The sequence below is a fragment of the Eufriesea mexicana genome, unplaced genomic scaffold (genome assembly GCF_001483705.2).
Source record: "Eufriesea mexicana isolate 0111107269 unplaced genomic scaffold, ASM148370v2 scaffold76, whole genome shotgun sequence".
Lineage (NCBI taxonomy): Eukaryota > Metazoa > Arthropoda > Insecta > Hymenoptera > Apidae > Eufriesea > Eufriesea mexicana.
In genome coordinates, this window is record NW_016908289.1 from 497,038 (window position 1) to 510,584 (window position 13,547).

The 13,547-nt window shown below is 41.8% G+C and overlaps 1 protein-coding gene across 7 annotated transcripts in view; it reads right to left on the reverse strand.

The window, feature by feature from the left end:
- Nucleotides 1-96: 96 nt before the first annotated feature.
- Nucleotides 97-13,547, reverse strand: part of rg (A kinase anchor protein rugose) — a 130,601-nt gene continuing 117,150 nt past the window's right edge. For 6 of the 7 annotated variants that reach the window (XM_017910635.1, XM_017910632.1, XM_017910634.1 and 3 more), the window contains 13 exons: nucleotides 10,289-10,401; nucleotides 10,066-10,206; nucleotides 8,218-8,337; nucleotides 7,955-8,107; nucleotides 7,799-7,871; nucleotides 6,179-6,384; nucleotides 5,350-5,527; nucleotides 5,199-5,279; nucleotides 4,950-5,117; nucleotides 4,592-4,855; nucleotides 4,240-4,436; nucleotides 3,970-4,121; nucleotides 97-3,870 (listed from right to left, as the gene is read on the reverse strand). In XM_017910635.1, coding sequence (XP_017766124.1) covers nucleotides 3,780-3,870; nucleotides 3,970-4,121; nucleotides 4,240-4,436; nucleotides 4,592-4,855; nucleotides 4,950-5,117; nucleotides 5,199-5,279; nucleotides 5,350-5,527; nucleotides 6,179-6,384; nucleotides 7,799-7,871; nucleotides 7,955-8,107; nucleotides 8,218-8,337; nucleotides 10,066-10,206; nucleotides 10,289-10,401 — 1,937 coding nt within the window. In that variant the 3' untranslated portion in view covers nucleotides 97-3,779. The remainder of the gene's footprint in view (nucleotides 3,871-3,969; nucleotides 4,122-4,239; nucleotides 4,437-4,591; nucleotides 4,856-4,949; nucleotides 5,118-5,198; nucleotides 5,280-5,349; nucleotides 5,528-6,178; nucleotides 6,385-7,798; nucleotides 7,872-7,954; nucleotides 8,108-8,217; nucleotides 8,338-10,065; nucleotides 10,207-10,288; nucleotides 10,402-13,547) is intronic. The other variant, XM_017910631.1, reaches the window with a different exon arrangement.

Genomic DNA, 13,547 nt, shown 5'->3' on the forward strand with positions numbered 1-13,547 from the left:
GTACAGCATTCTCACACACCTATAAACAAATATAAAAACTCCTCTTTTTAAAATCTTTTTGTTCTTTTTTTTCGTTTTTTTCTCTTTTCTCCTTTACTCGCCTCCATTTTTTTTCTTTTTTTTTCATTTTCTATCCTTTTGCTTTCGTTCGTCGCGATATATTCTCACCGATTACTCTGCTTCACGCTCGTTGATAGTGTTTGTTCTTGTACAAAGACGTTGGATTTGCATTCACGAATCACGGATATAGACGAATTTCTCGAACCGTCTCGGGAAGACTGGTTCAAATTTCCCGCATCTTCTCGAGCGCGAAAAGGTTCGAATTCAAACGAACGGGAAGCAGAGATTAGAGCGAGAACAATATACGCGCCACACTCGTTCTTTCCTCTCCCTTTCTTACTTTTTATCCTTCCTTTTACCCCTCCTAACTCCATCGTAGTGAAAATAAGGTGTCGATAATACGCGGACTGTACATTAAGTATAATGTGTGAACAGTTGCACGCGCGACGAGCCACTCTCGCGCGTGCGCGGGAAATTAACATTATCCGAAGCACCAGACACAATTCTCACGCACAAACACACACAGCAAACGTGCACGTTGATTCTCTTCTTTCCTTTCGTTCTCTTTCACTCACGCGTTCCTAACCTAACCTAGCATTCCCGTTTCTTTCCGACAGCCCACTGTTTACTTCGCTAGCAAGTTTTCTCATGCACATATTCTCTCTTGACATGCAAACGGAACGATACGAACAATCATGCAATAAGCACGCCCATAACGAGTAGTAGCGATAATATAATTGTTAAACACGTTGTTGCACACGTAACATTGTCCTATGCGTGTATAAATTGTACGATTAACGAGACCGGCGGCGAGCCGGGTGCACGATACAAGAACCGACACTGAAACGTTTATAATAAACCGTTATTACAACGTTACATCGTGACAACTTTTCCATCCTTTGTCCCTTTTTCTCGCAAGCTCAAGAGCGATCGATCGCTAGAACGACGGCACCATACGCTTACATTTTACATCTACCACGTAGACAGTACTGTAATATGATTTTTTCGTTTAAGTGTTATCGACATCTAAGGAATTCGGGATCCGTCGGCAACCCGCCACGCTTCTTGTCGTGTGTCCTGACTAGATGCATCCTGAGACGTTCGCGATGTATCATGATTCGGGAAAACGTTACTGTACGGAATATATTTCGATAAACTTTCGTCGAGCGTTATCAATTTGTCCTCGCCTAGCTTTAAGTACTCGGAAATTAACCACTGCGAAATGTGCCGCGAAATTAAGTCTCGGCCCTAAAGTGCTGATTCTATCGGACGCGACTGCACGCGTAGACTCACGAAACGTGGCGCAGCAACGATTACCGACGTGGCCGCAAAACTCTCGTTCAAAATTATTCTCATTTACGCTGTGTCTCTCTCACGCTGTCTTTTCACGCCCTCACACACTTTGTCTTCCATTGTTTCGTCTCCCTTGTCCGCCATCTTCTCGCTCCATCTCCTACGAACACCATCCGACTTGAATATCGCGTTACTGATCGTTACCGAAGGGAAACACATCGAGATTTACCTAAGATGACTAAACGTGCGTGTAAAAAGAATCATCGTTGATTCATCGGACCGAAGCGGATCTCTAGCTTGCTACGCCATTGTATGTGAACGACAATATCGACCGGATATCGATCGCGGAACAATGAAAGCTGTGCACACACGCGTTTCCTTTGATTCAATACGGTGAACACCGGTGTTCCTCGAAGGAAGAGTGACTAGCATTCGTGATACAGCGAAACGACGAGTAGACGAGAGTCCCATGGATCATTTGTGACATTATTTCTCGATCAATTGTCCCTAAGTTTCACTTCTATTTTTCGATATATCCGATTTTCACTGGTCTCTGCATTTACACGTTCTCTCCCACCCTTTCGTTCTCTAAGCTCGCGGTTCATCGCGAAGAGCAAACCTAACCTGTTTCTGTCCCATTCGAATCGTCACACGGGTGACACGTTCACACACGAGTGACGCCGATCCCAGCGCTCGTGGCGGGAACGGCGCCAACGAGATCGGGGTAAATCCACGTGATTCAAACTCGCTCGTTTTAAAGCCTATTAATAATTCTTCGTCTCTGCAGATTAATTATACATCGCATGCGAAAATACCAAGAAATATCCTCGCAAAAAGTTAAGCTGGACGGCTTTGATCAAAAATTAGGATATCTTTCGAAGGTCGTGAATGTCGGGGAATAGGAAGTGTTGCTGGATGATGATGGTGATCATGGTGAATATAGTATATATAGTGTGTGTTTCTCGAGATGGGGCAATCCAGCGTACACGCGGCCCTGCGAAAAAAGCGTCGATTGCCCCTGCGAAAGTGCCTTCTTGTGCAAACGTGTACTTACTGTGTAAGGTGTACGTACGTGATATACTTGGTGGAGAAAATTTGTATAGGTGAGACCGTGTTCGTGTGTACGTGTGTGTCGTTTACGTTCCTAAGTCTCGTAAAACTGAAGTCACTAAGTGCTTAGCCAAAGAGTGTCTCATTATCACGAGCAGCGATTACAACATTGGCGCAGAAATACAATTCTCTTTCATCATCTATCGCTCATTCGCACGACACCACAGCACGGAGTTATGCGTGTATGTATAGAATATATATATATTTCATGTATATTTATACGCTGTAGAGATAATGGTATTTACACGGGACGTTACTAGCGCTAAACGTGTCGTCAGGGGCCACAGACACGCGTAAGTTCTTCCAAAGGAGGAAACGCGGTCTCGACATGCCACACAGGGATTACTCGCGAAATTCTTCGTCGCGAGTCTAACCTTCGACGATCCGATCGCGAATAGATCACTACGCCACACGCCTCGAACGTGGTGAGTCGAGAGAATCGGCCATCGAGTATTCGCAAGCGTACAGATAATGTGTACGTAATTGACTAGCGGTTCGAGAGAGAGAGAGAGAGAGAGAGAGAAAGAGAGAGAGAGTGTGTGTGTGTGTGTGTGTGTGTGTGTGTGAGAGAGAGGGAGATAGTGATAGAGAGAGCGATACAGTTTATTTCGTCCGTGACCCTCGTAAATCTTCGTTTCTTTCTGTCTCTCTCGGCTTTTGCATGGCTAGAAGGTTCGAGGCAGATATCGATCTCGATCGAAGTCGCGAAATAACGCGCGCTCGAGCTTGGCCAGTTCTCCCGGGCTCGAAACTTCGTTCTGCCTTGGTGCGCATGCGCATGATCGTCGGTTCGCACGCGTCATCTCACGGAAGCACTCGAATATTCTCCCACAGAGTCGCGAGAAAGCGAATTAATTTTGTTTTCTTTATTGCTAACACGCTGAATATCATGAGTATACCTGCTGCTCGGCGACTACTGTCCTCTGCGCCCACTACTTGATTGTAATAAACGATTACGAAAGCGTCGTTGCTCGTTGCTCCTATCTGTAAACACTCGAAGATCAGACTGTTCATCACACTCGAAGTTGCTTCTTATTTAAAACTCCATCGAGACGGCTGATGAACACTTTGCCTAATCCTCGCGTTATTGCACGATGCGTTCCCTTTGAATTCGACACATTACGATCGAATCGCAGGTCTGTCGGAATGAAATTGTACACACGGTTGGATGTTGCGAGATTTACTTTTGAGTGGATGTTACCGTTGCGTTGCATCCATAACTGAGAGAAATCTGTCGATGTTGTGCAAGGAAGACGAACGACAGATGAACTATGTTCGTGCTTCGTTCGACTTTGCTAGACGTACGCGAAGCAATCTCAGTACCGTTGCTGGTACTCGTGGTGCCACCTGTAGAAGTCGATATGGAAGATCACCATCGATCCATTGGCCAGACCAGCCAGAAGAAACCTGAAACACAGGGAATTAGTGGGGAAAAGTTCTTGAAATATACCTGTCCCTGCCAAGTGTGGAATTATTCGTCGAGCAAAGGATATTTAGCGTACTTACTTCTGATCATGTGACAGTGCCAGAGAACGCACGCCACTTTCACATGCTGGAAAAGCGTAGAGGAGGGCGAGGTTAAACGTCCTCCAGACTTCTACGATTCGTTTGTCACCACCTGTTATTAAATACTCGCCGTCTCTGCTGAGAAGTAGACACTGGAAGAGCAAAAATAATTCACTTTTTATCGAATCCTAAACCCTCCTAAATTATCCATTTTTCTACGACGATAAAGGAATTCGCCCATTAAGTTACCTCAGGAATAATATAAATTACCTGAAGATTATCTTTGTGAGACTCGTGGCGCAGCCGTTTTCCATTTATAGTGTACGCTGCTATATGTCCACGTTCGTAATTCACCACTATAACCCCTTCCCGTGACATTGCGATATTTTCAGGCGAAGAGAATCCACTTGGCGCTTCCAGCGACCTCAGAAGATCGCCGAAAGTCGTGTGTACGAGAACAGGTCCATCTGCGGACAAGAAATTGCTTATCACAATCTTACTCCTAGCCTGCAGACACGTGTCGAGTATCGAATAGAATATAAAAAACGATCTCTTGAGCTATGACTAACGCTCAAACTGGGTCTAAAGTAGCTGAGATATCGAAACGTCGTTAATTACGTACAATAAGACGCGGAAACGACCAGACCAAGTTCAGCCGAGATAACGACAGCCGTCACTGTTTGCTCGTGCCCTGTAAGAGTTGCTCTGGGTGCAGGTGCTTCACCTTCACCGATAATTGTCTGTGTCCTGGCATTCCAATGCCACAACAGAACGGTGCAATCGGCGCTTCCGGATGCTATGTAGCAATCAGAGGTGATGTTGCATTCGCTGCGTGACAAACACGTGACGACTCCGTAATGGCCGAATACGATTTGTACAATTTTTGCTGAGACAAAGAAAAGATTATAGTATAATAAGCTTCTTCTTCCAATTTCTCTTAATTTCTTCTGCGTGCTAAAACGTTTCACAAATCTTATTACCAGTTTCGGTGCAAAATACGCGGAAGCTATTATCCCAGAAGCCACATGCGACCAGGAATCTGCTGTCCACCGTGGTGACGAAGCAGTTGCTTCGTATTTTCAGGTTCTGACTGAAATTGTCACCCAAGTGACGTCGTAACGTGGGATTCGAACCATTCGCCGCTTGAGCTGCAACAATCGTTGTGGCAATCTTAATATTGTAAACGCTTCCACTGATCATTTTCTGTATCTATTTGTCGTTTCGCTTACATAGAACAGGGTCCATAGACAATGGCTGATTAGGAGTTTGCGTTTGCGGAGTATCCACGTAACTGGGTGATTGTACAAATGCTACAAATTGTTTAACGTTAATAAGTTGATCGAGTTTAATTGATAAATCATTTGAGATTAAAACAAATACCCGCGTAGTTGGTATTCCATCTGTTTACAGCGAATTGCTGTCCAGTAGTGACTGTAACGACTGACGGTAAAGGTAGCTGGGGGTATGTGTTAGCCGAGATATGACAGATCGGCGAGTTTGATGGGAACTTGATGGTCATGCATATGTCGTCTGGGATGCTCGAAAACATCATCGGCGACTGCAACACGGGTGGCAATGTCTTATCAAACATCGCGGTACTCTTCTCGTTTGGAACGATTGAACAGAAAGAAAAGCGTGCATTGTACCTTTCTGTAGTTAAGTTCGTGATAACTCGTTGCTGAATGATTATAAAGTGATTTGGTTAGAGATGTAACGGATGGAATTCAGTATTCTGTTAAGTATATCTGAAGTATTTCATAATCTTATCATACTTTCTTTCATGAAAAACATTTAGACTGGGTATAATTTTTACTTGTAACGTAGATGATTTTAGCAGAAACGATGAGTTTAGATAATACACGAATAATACATGAATATGTTTCTTGGAGAAAAACTTTATCTCAATTATCAAATGTTAATTTCGAAACATAAGAGTATGGGGTGAAAAATTACTTGACAAAAATTGTAAGAATGACGTGTGATAAAATTACTATGATAGATCTAAATTGTCAAGCTATAAACTAGTCTATTAATCTTATGAATTACTATTGCTCTAGAGCTAACAGAATACTCTCAAGGGCTTACATAAAAGACCCCTTGTTTTCTTTCTCTAAACTGATTACGTACGAATACATTGCACACTCTTCTTCTTACACAGATCTACGAGATACTAAACACTAATTCGACTAGTAAAGAAAGCATAACATACTGTGAGATGAACATTGTTTACCAAATGCATCGCCGAGCTTCTCGGGGAGTGCGGTTCGATTGAAAGTTGCGATGGTGTCTGACCAAAGTTTCGAATTTGATTTTCTATTGCTTCCCTCATAACTGGATCAGTTATCGTATCCAAATCCACGTTACCCTCGTAAGTTAGATAGTAGAAAACGTTTGTTGCTCGAACAGCTTCCGGGCCTGGAACAAATTATTGTTAACAAAGTTTCTAAACGTCGAATGCTCTCTATCTTAATAAAACATCCTCAATCTGCTAAACAAAACCATATATTTCTAATGAGACTTAATTTATCAAGTACTTCGTTTAAGTTCAATCAGTTCTAATCAGTCATCTATATGATATCAAATCTCCATTGCTGAAAGCATGATGCTATAAATTATTCAATTAGTTAAATAATAATTAAACTGTAACCATAATTCCTTTTTCCATATCAATAAAAGTCTGCAATTGCACTTTTTTACGTGTATGAGAACAAAATGTCTGAAACCAATGATTTTGACTTCCTTGGCAATTCTGGCATTAATACTGAACCTACCATGCCTTAAATGACTATTTATAAATTTTTCATTTATAATTCCGCATTCGGCGTTATCGCTTTGGTCACTTGCACATGTGTTTCAGCACACACACGATGAATTTTTCAATATTTTCTCTTATTTCTTTCCTTTTTTGAGATGCTCCTTCATGTCTTTTCATCCATCGGTCATTTAATCTTAAATAAACCCGATGATCGTTTTAAAATACAACCCTCGCGTTCCACGATCATTAACTTTAATTTTACTAGCAAATAAATCATACGTCCTCGCGCAGCCGATCTCTGGAGCCGATTGCTCGTGGCCGGTATTTCCGGTTGACTGTACTCTCGCGCAACCAAGTGTAAACGTGTTGCGTATTAGGGGTGGCATGCATTGTCGCGGCCGGCACACGTGCCTAATTGGTTGAGACAAGACCGAGAGGAAGCTAACTAAAAACTAATTCCTTCCATACGCGCGGCGAGCGCCGCCACCCGTGGCCTACCTCGGCGTCAGCAGCTTCGGAGAAGCGCCGGATATAGAGGCGCCACCGGCAATTACCATCGGTGGAAATCTAATTTGACCCGACCACGCGTGGCCCAACACTCGGTCTAGCCTTACCACTCGCGCCATTGTGCGGATGTCGCGTCGATTCGGCCGGCAGCTTTACGCGGAAAGATTAATGCCACTAGGATTTGTTCAGACTTTTTAAGGCTTTGAATTATGTTGTTCTTTCACCTTACCTTTTCCCCTAATAAACTCGGCTACCGTAGTCTTACGGTCGAAATGCTTGTATTTATAGCAGTGGCAATGTGGTTTCTACACTGGATTTGTAGTTTTCCAGTTATAAATATTGTTATTTCGTATTTTATATTTTAAACGTTGAAATATAAGTATTTTTGACTTTTCGAGCAATTTTTCAGTATCAATGTAGCCTTTATTCCCGGTGAAGCGGTAGCTAAGATAATTAATTACATTTTTATGGTATAAGAAAATTTTTGCTTGAAAAATTTTTTGGGCTATCTGTTTTGTGAAGTCACAAGACTAATTTTACGCGTGTCATAATTTCGATGAACCTTACCTTTTTGTTTGTAGCCAAATATCAGATCGATCCATTGGTGTAATTGACAAGACACGAACTCTGACTCGAGAGCCTGTATAAAATAAAAATGTGAGAAATAATTGATGCAAGGGGATTTAAGGTATACCCTGACTAAATATCATTTCTGTGACCTACCATTCGATTAATTCGTATAAATTCTTCCGGGGACGATGCCCATGGAGGTAATTCCACGTCTCCGACTACACTGCCATCTTCTTGTCTACCCAAGCGATACCGATTGCTATTTACCAGCATTTCTGGCAAGAAGAAGAACTCCGGAATCAGCTCCTGTCGACAACACGAATAAATTGAATTTATTACCGAATGAATTGAAAAATTCATTTTCAAAGACTAGAAACTCGTAAGTGAAATTTATAAAAGTAGGGAATAAAACGAACCTTGACATCGCAAGTATCACGTTGACAATTCTTCCAAGACAGTGCAATTGAGGAGAATAATCGATTTGGATGATCGAATTTCCCGCCTTGGAGCGCCAGGAACATCGTTGTCATAGGCTCCTGGAACATCAGAAATTATACCATAAGAAATATAATTAAGTGATAATTTCTTTCTTTATAATCTTCTGACATTGAGTTATACTCGTGTACAAAAAATAAGAAATTTATCTACTGGTCTATTAAAAAGGAAGGAACAGTTCTATTTAAAAATATAGCAGTGGTCTTCGAATCATCGAAATTAGGGTCCCTAGGGAACCGAAACACATCGAATTAACATTTGACGCCATTTAATTTTGCCTACTGACATTTTTATCCATTTCCAATCATTTATAGAGACTCTACTGATATAATACACCAATTTCGGCATATCGTCATAATTTTCCGTTGCTAAAAATTTCCCAATAAATAAACATAGAATTCTCTATATCGCCTCGCTGCAGCCTGGGGGTTTCTCACGAGCGGCAACGAAAAATGCTTAAACCATCACTCGGGATGACCACTGAGAGGCTACTTTGTTATATGGTTTCGCGCTTAAAGTCCTATCCGTCCACCGTCAGTCGTCCATTTCACTGACAGGCTGATGAATGTTAACAGAGGACCCCCTGTGATCGGGGCGAGTTTCACGCGTAGGCGTCGAAGATACGGCCATGATTTACAGCCCTGTCGACGAACGAGATTTTCGTCAAGTTGTGTCTGGAACGTTTACAATGATCCAAGAAAACGAGCAGTTTGAAGCACGAACTATCTCGCGGATGCAGCGACTATGGCGCTCGTGGAAACGGGCCCAAAGAGTGAAGAAGTGGCGCAGTTATAAAGCAGTAAATTGTTTACGATGCAGTATACCCTTATGGGGAACAGCATGACGTCTGGCCAGTGAAACAACAGTAAAATCGCTTATTGACGATTTGTATGTAAATGCGGGGAAATCATGCTTGTCCGGTCGAGCTTCGTCATTTACATGAGATTCGATCGCTGTTGAGCGTGTCACGCGCGCGCATGCGCGGTTACTATTGCTGGATGTGCAACGGACTATGCTAGAGACGGCGATAAACCTCTTTTTGTTACTTACTTGTGGTTTTATGTTCTGCCATACACTCGGTGTAATGAAGAAATTAATGTATACGGCTGATGAGGTGATAAAGATCAAATGAAGATAGACCGATGATAGATGTGGCTTTACGTGAAACCGTGAAGTGGAAAGAGAGAGAGGGATGTGAAGAGGAAGCTAAGAAAATGCAACGGAGAAGAAATGCACATATTTAACTGGAAGGCGTGCTTCGTTGACTAGAGGGCGTTCCGACGCCCCCAAATTAACGTGTAGATACTACCGAATGCGTCGTTGAAATTTATGGTTCGAACTGAACAGCTCTTTGAAATAAACGATTTGGAAATCTACGATTTCGTTGAAATATTTTGTATATTTTTCTTCTCTTTCTCTTTTAAAAGGTGTTTGTTGATACGTTGTAACAGATAGTATAGAGTTGAGACCTATTTACAAAATATCGAATTAGGGGGATTAATCGGGACCTTTATGAGATTGGATTTTATGTCTGGTGTGAGCTAAAATAGGAGTGAAATGGTAGTCCTTTCTTTTCGTAATGGAATTTCTTGCAAAATAATTTTCACTGCTTTCGTTAGACATTAAGAAACAATTTCAATGATTCAACGGGACACAGTATAGTAGTATCGAAAATAATAACCTCAAAAGAAAGAAGGAGATTATTGAAGAAGACATGTATCTAGTATCAATGTTATTCGAGCTATGTTAAAAATAATTATTGAACTTACCACGCGTATCATCCAATTCAGAACAAAAGCAGCTGTGGAATAATGAGTGCCATAGTGGAACGGTGGTATACTGCCGTGTTCCCAGCTGTGGAAGCGTTCCTCGAAGTAAGCTTTCCTACTTGGATTCAACGCCCCAATTGGCTACAAAAACGCACCAAAATCTGAATTACAATCACAGAAACTAAACATCGTCTGTACAACATAATATACATATATTTTATACCTTTGATAAATCACGATAGTTACTGGGCTGACTCAGGTCGAGCTCCTTGGTCTCGTAATTAGTCAACACCCAAGGGAACACGGGGTACTGGTTCAAGTCATTATAAGTTCGACCTAAAATATATTTTACGATTAGCCTCTTACCATGAAACTTTCTGAAAAGACGTAAAAATTCCCTCTTTGTTATTTTAATTTACAATTAAATCAAAATATGAAACCCTGTCGAAATAGTTTCTTATCAAAAAATAATTTTTCAATACCATTTCATGTTCACCTTTTCCATCTTCCCATTCACTAATAGTAATAAGTTTATTTCCCAGAAATCGTTCAAAAATTTCGTAATCGTCTATGATGTTCAATAATAATAAATATCGTTTTATATACCAAAATTATGTATAAAAAGCTGACATTTTACAAAGACAGTGATTAATCGTTAGAGAATTAATTCTTGATATGCGGTTATCATGATGTCTAGGTGTTACTTGACACAAGATTTCTCATGTCTCGAGTGATTAACCAAAAGCTGCATAAAACCAGGTGAAAACAAAGATGAGAAAGAAGGACTTAATAAACCCTTGCTAATGACTTAAATATCATTTACGAGAGCGCGTACTAGGGGCCGGCTATGCTGTCGCGTGGGTCACCCACCCCATAGAGAAAGCCGAAATTCCTGGTTTAAACGGGGCCAAAAATAAACGAGCATCCATCGGGGCCTTCCTTTTAATGCTTATAATCACCGGCCTAATTTTTTGTCGCCCTCAGCCGCGGTCACTCTTCTTCTTCCTCGCGCCCACCCTCGCGCTATAACCAACGATAAAAAGAGGATGAGGGAATGGATATGCACACTCGTGGGCCTTCTAATTCTATTTTTACGAAATGCATGCCACGGTTCCGTTCGTGGGGAGAGAGGTGTTCCGTTTAGTAAGAGCATAACTCAGACCGTGACGGCTAATCGTTCCTGAAATTGTCACTTCTGGAGGTCTCACTCTCCCGCCCCCGGGAATCCCATTCCAAGATGCATTAGTGACGGCAGCACGGCTGCAAGCCTGACTTCGTCTAATCTCCTCCCCTGTCGCTAATTAAAACCCGTCAGCAAGTTTGTCAGCCATGAGACTAGCCCTCCCAACCTCCCAACCCTCCCCAGCCCTTCGTGTCTGATCATTTAAGCGCGCCTTTAATTCGTACTACCCCGTTTTCTAGTTGGGCTACAGATTCGTCGTACTGCACCTGAAAGTAAAGTGTCTCCATCGTGAAGCTGAGAAATCGTTTATGTTTTTCTTTTCCTCTCTCGTTCTTTTATTTCTCTGTCCACCGTTCATGTAGGTAACACGGTCTGCAGTTACACTGGAGTGGGGTAGTTATTCGTGGAAGAGAAGTTTGTGAGGATGAATATATCGGATTAGTTTAGAACTTGCTAATTTGATATTGGTTTCTGGTCATAGAGTGAGTAAATAGGTGCATGAGCAGTAAATGAAGCGAATCTTGAGGAAAACACGACGTAAAATAGAGAAGCCCATCTAAATTTACGTTTAGTATGCAAAACATGAGATACGATTCTGAAATCGAGGGCTAAAACGTGGCAAAGTGACAGCGGTATGTTTCTATCTTCTGCAACCTAAATACTGAACGTAATATTCTGGCAATTCGATTTGTTTATTAAATTAATCTCTAAAATCTGTAATGAATAATTAATAATTCGCAAACAAAAAAAAATGGCGTTAGAGTATAGTCGTATGGTCTCTACAATCAACCCCAATCCTAATCAATATCTGAAGTTTAACTTCGCCATTTTATAGCCATTTTAATAATCGTTTCCCAGAGTACGTTAAATTTTCACTTTAAACCCTTTCAAACATATTCTATTACAAGGGAAGTGACATTAATGTTAAAATTACCAATCAATCAAAGAGATTAGAATGATTTTCAGAACAACAAAGACCTAATATCACAATAAAACAAAAATATTATTAACTTTCACCGAAAGAGAAATTCGATCATACCGTTCTACTTACCACTATCGTCTATACTCTACTTAACCTCTTTAGGGATACTAGCACACATATGTGCATTTATTTCTTTTTTTTTTTAATGATGGCTATTATGAGCAAAAAGAAGATTAGAATCAGTTTCAGAACTATTGATATATAATCCGTCGATAAAAAGAAACTTCGCTGAATACTCACTTAATTGTTACCGATATAAAACAATTTAAATGAATTTTATTCCACCTTTAAAAATTTGTGCCTGAAGAGGTTAAAAGCGCACTGCGAGTCAGTAATTCTAGTGTAAAAATCATCTGCCCGAAGCGCCGCCAGGGGGACACCGTCCGCTCAGCGGAATAATCGCGGAGCCATAGAGGACTGCGCCGATTCGTCCGTAAGAACTCCATCAACTGCTGAATTCGGCCGCGAGCAAGAGGAACAAGACGAAGGGAAAAAGTGCACGGGTTGGGGAGGAACGAGGGTCTGGTCGGCGGCGAAGTCGCGGCGCACAGGCCTCGGCTACAATGCATCGTAAATCGTGACGCTGCACGACCGTCGGTCGGACGTAAATAATAGTAAGGCCGCGTTATGCATCAAAGTGATTATTAATGGTAGCGTCGTGGTGAGTGAGCGCTCTCGGAACGCTTCCCGACAGCGGAATGCCCGCGACACGCGCGCCCCCTACCTTGCCCTTCCCCGACCCGCCCTGCGCCCCTGCGTTTTTACCTAACTCCCGCCAGCGACCCCTTTCCCCCACCCTCGACCCGTGTGGAACAACGTTATAATAAGTGCTAGCCGCGACGAGAGGCTCGTTTTTAACTCACCACTCGGCGAGATTTAAAGGGACGCGGGCCTGCGAAGAAAAATTGGCAGGAAGTGCTACGAAATGGCTCCAGCACTACGAGTCCCTCGTCTCGTTACCCTGCTGTCTTTCGTCTGTTTCGCGAATACTTTCCGCAGAGATATTTAATCCGTTAATCCCCCCGATCTGTGATTTAATTGGGGAAAGTTAAGCTTAAGTTTCCAAGATAAGTTTGGGAAATTGTGTATGTTCTTTCTTTGCAGAGAGCTTTAATTTAGAGAAATGTTCATTTAGTAAAAGTCTTTCATTTTTATCGGCCACTGTACACATATTCTGTTCGCGACTAAATTAGAAAAATTTGTAGAATTTATACAAAATACGTTAAATAGAATTTTAGTCGAAACCAAGGGTGATTCATTTTCATGGGCTTTTGCAGTTAATTCTAATTGGTCATTGTATATCCTCGAAATTTGAAT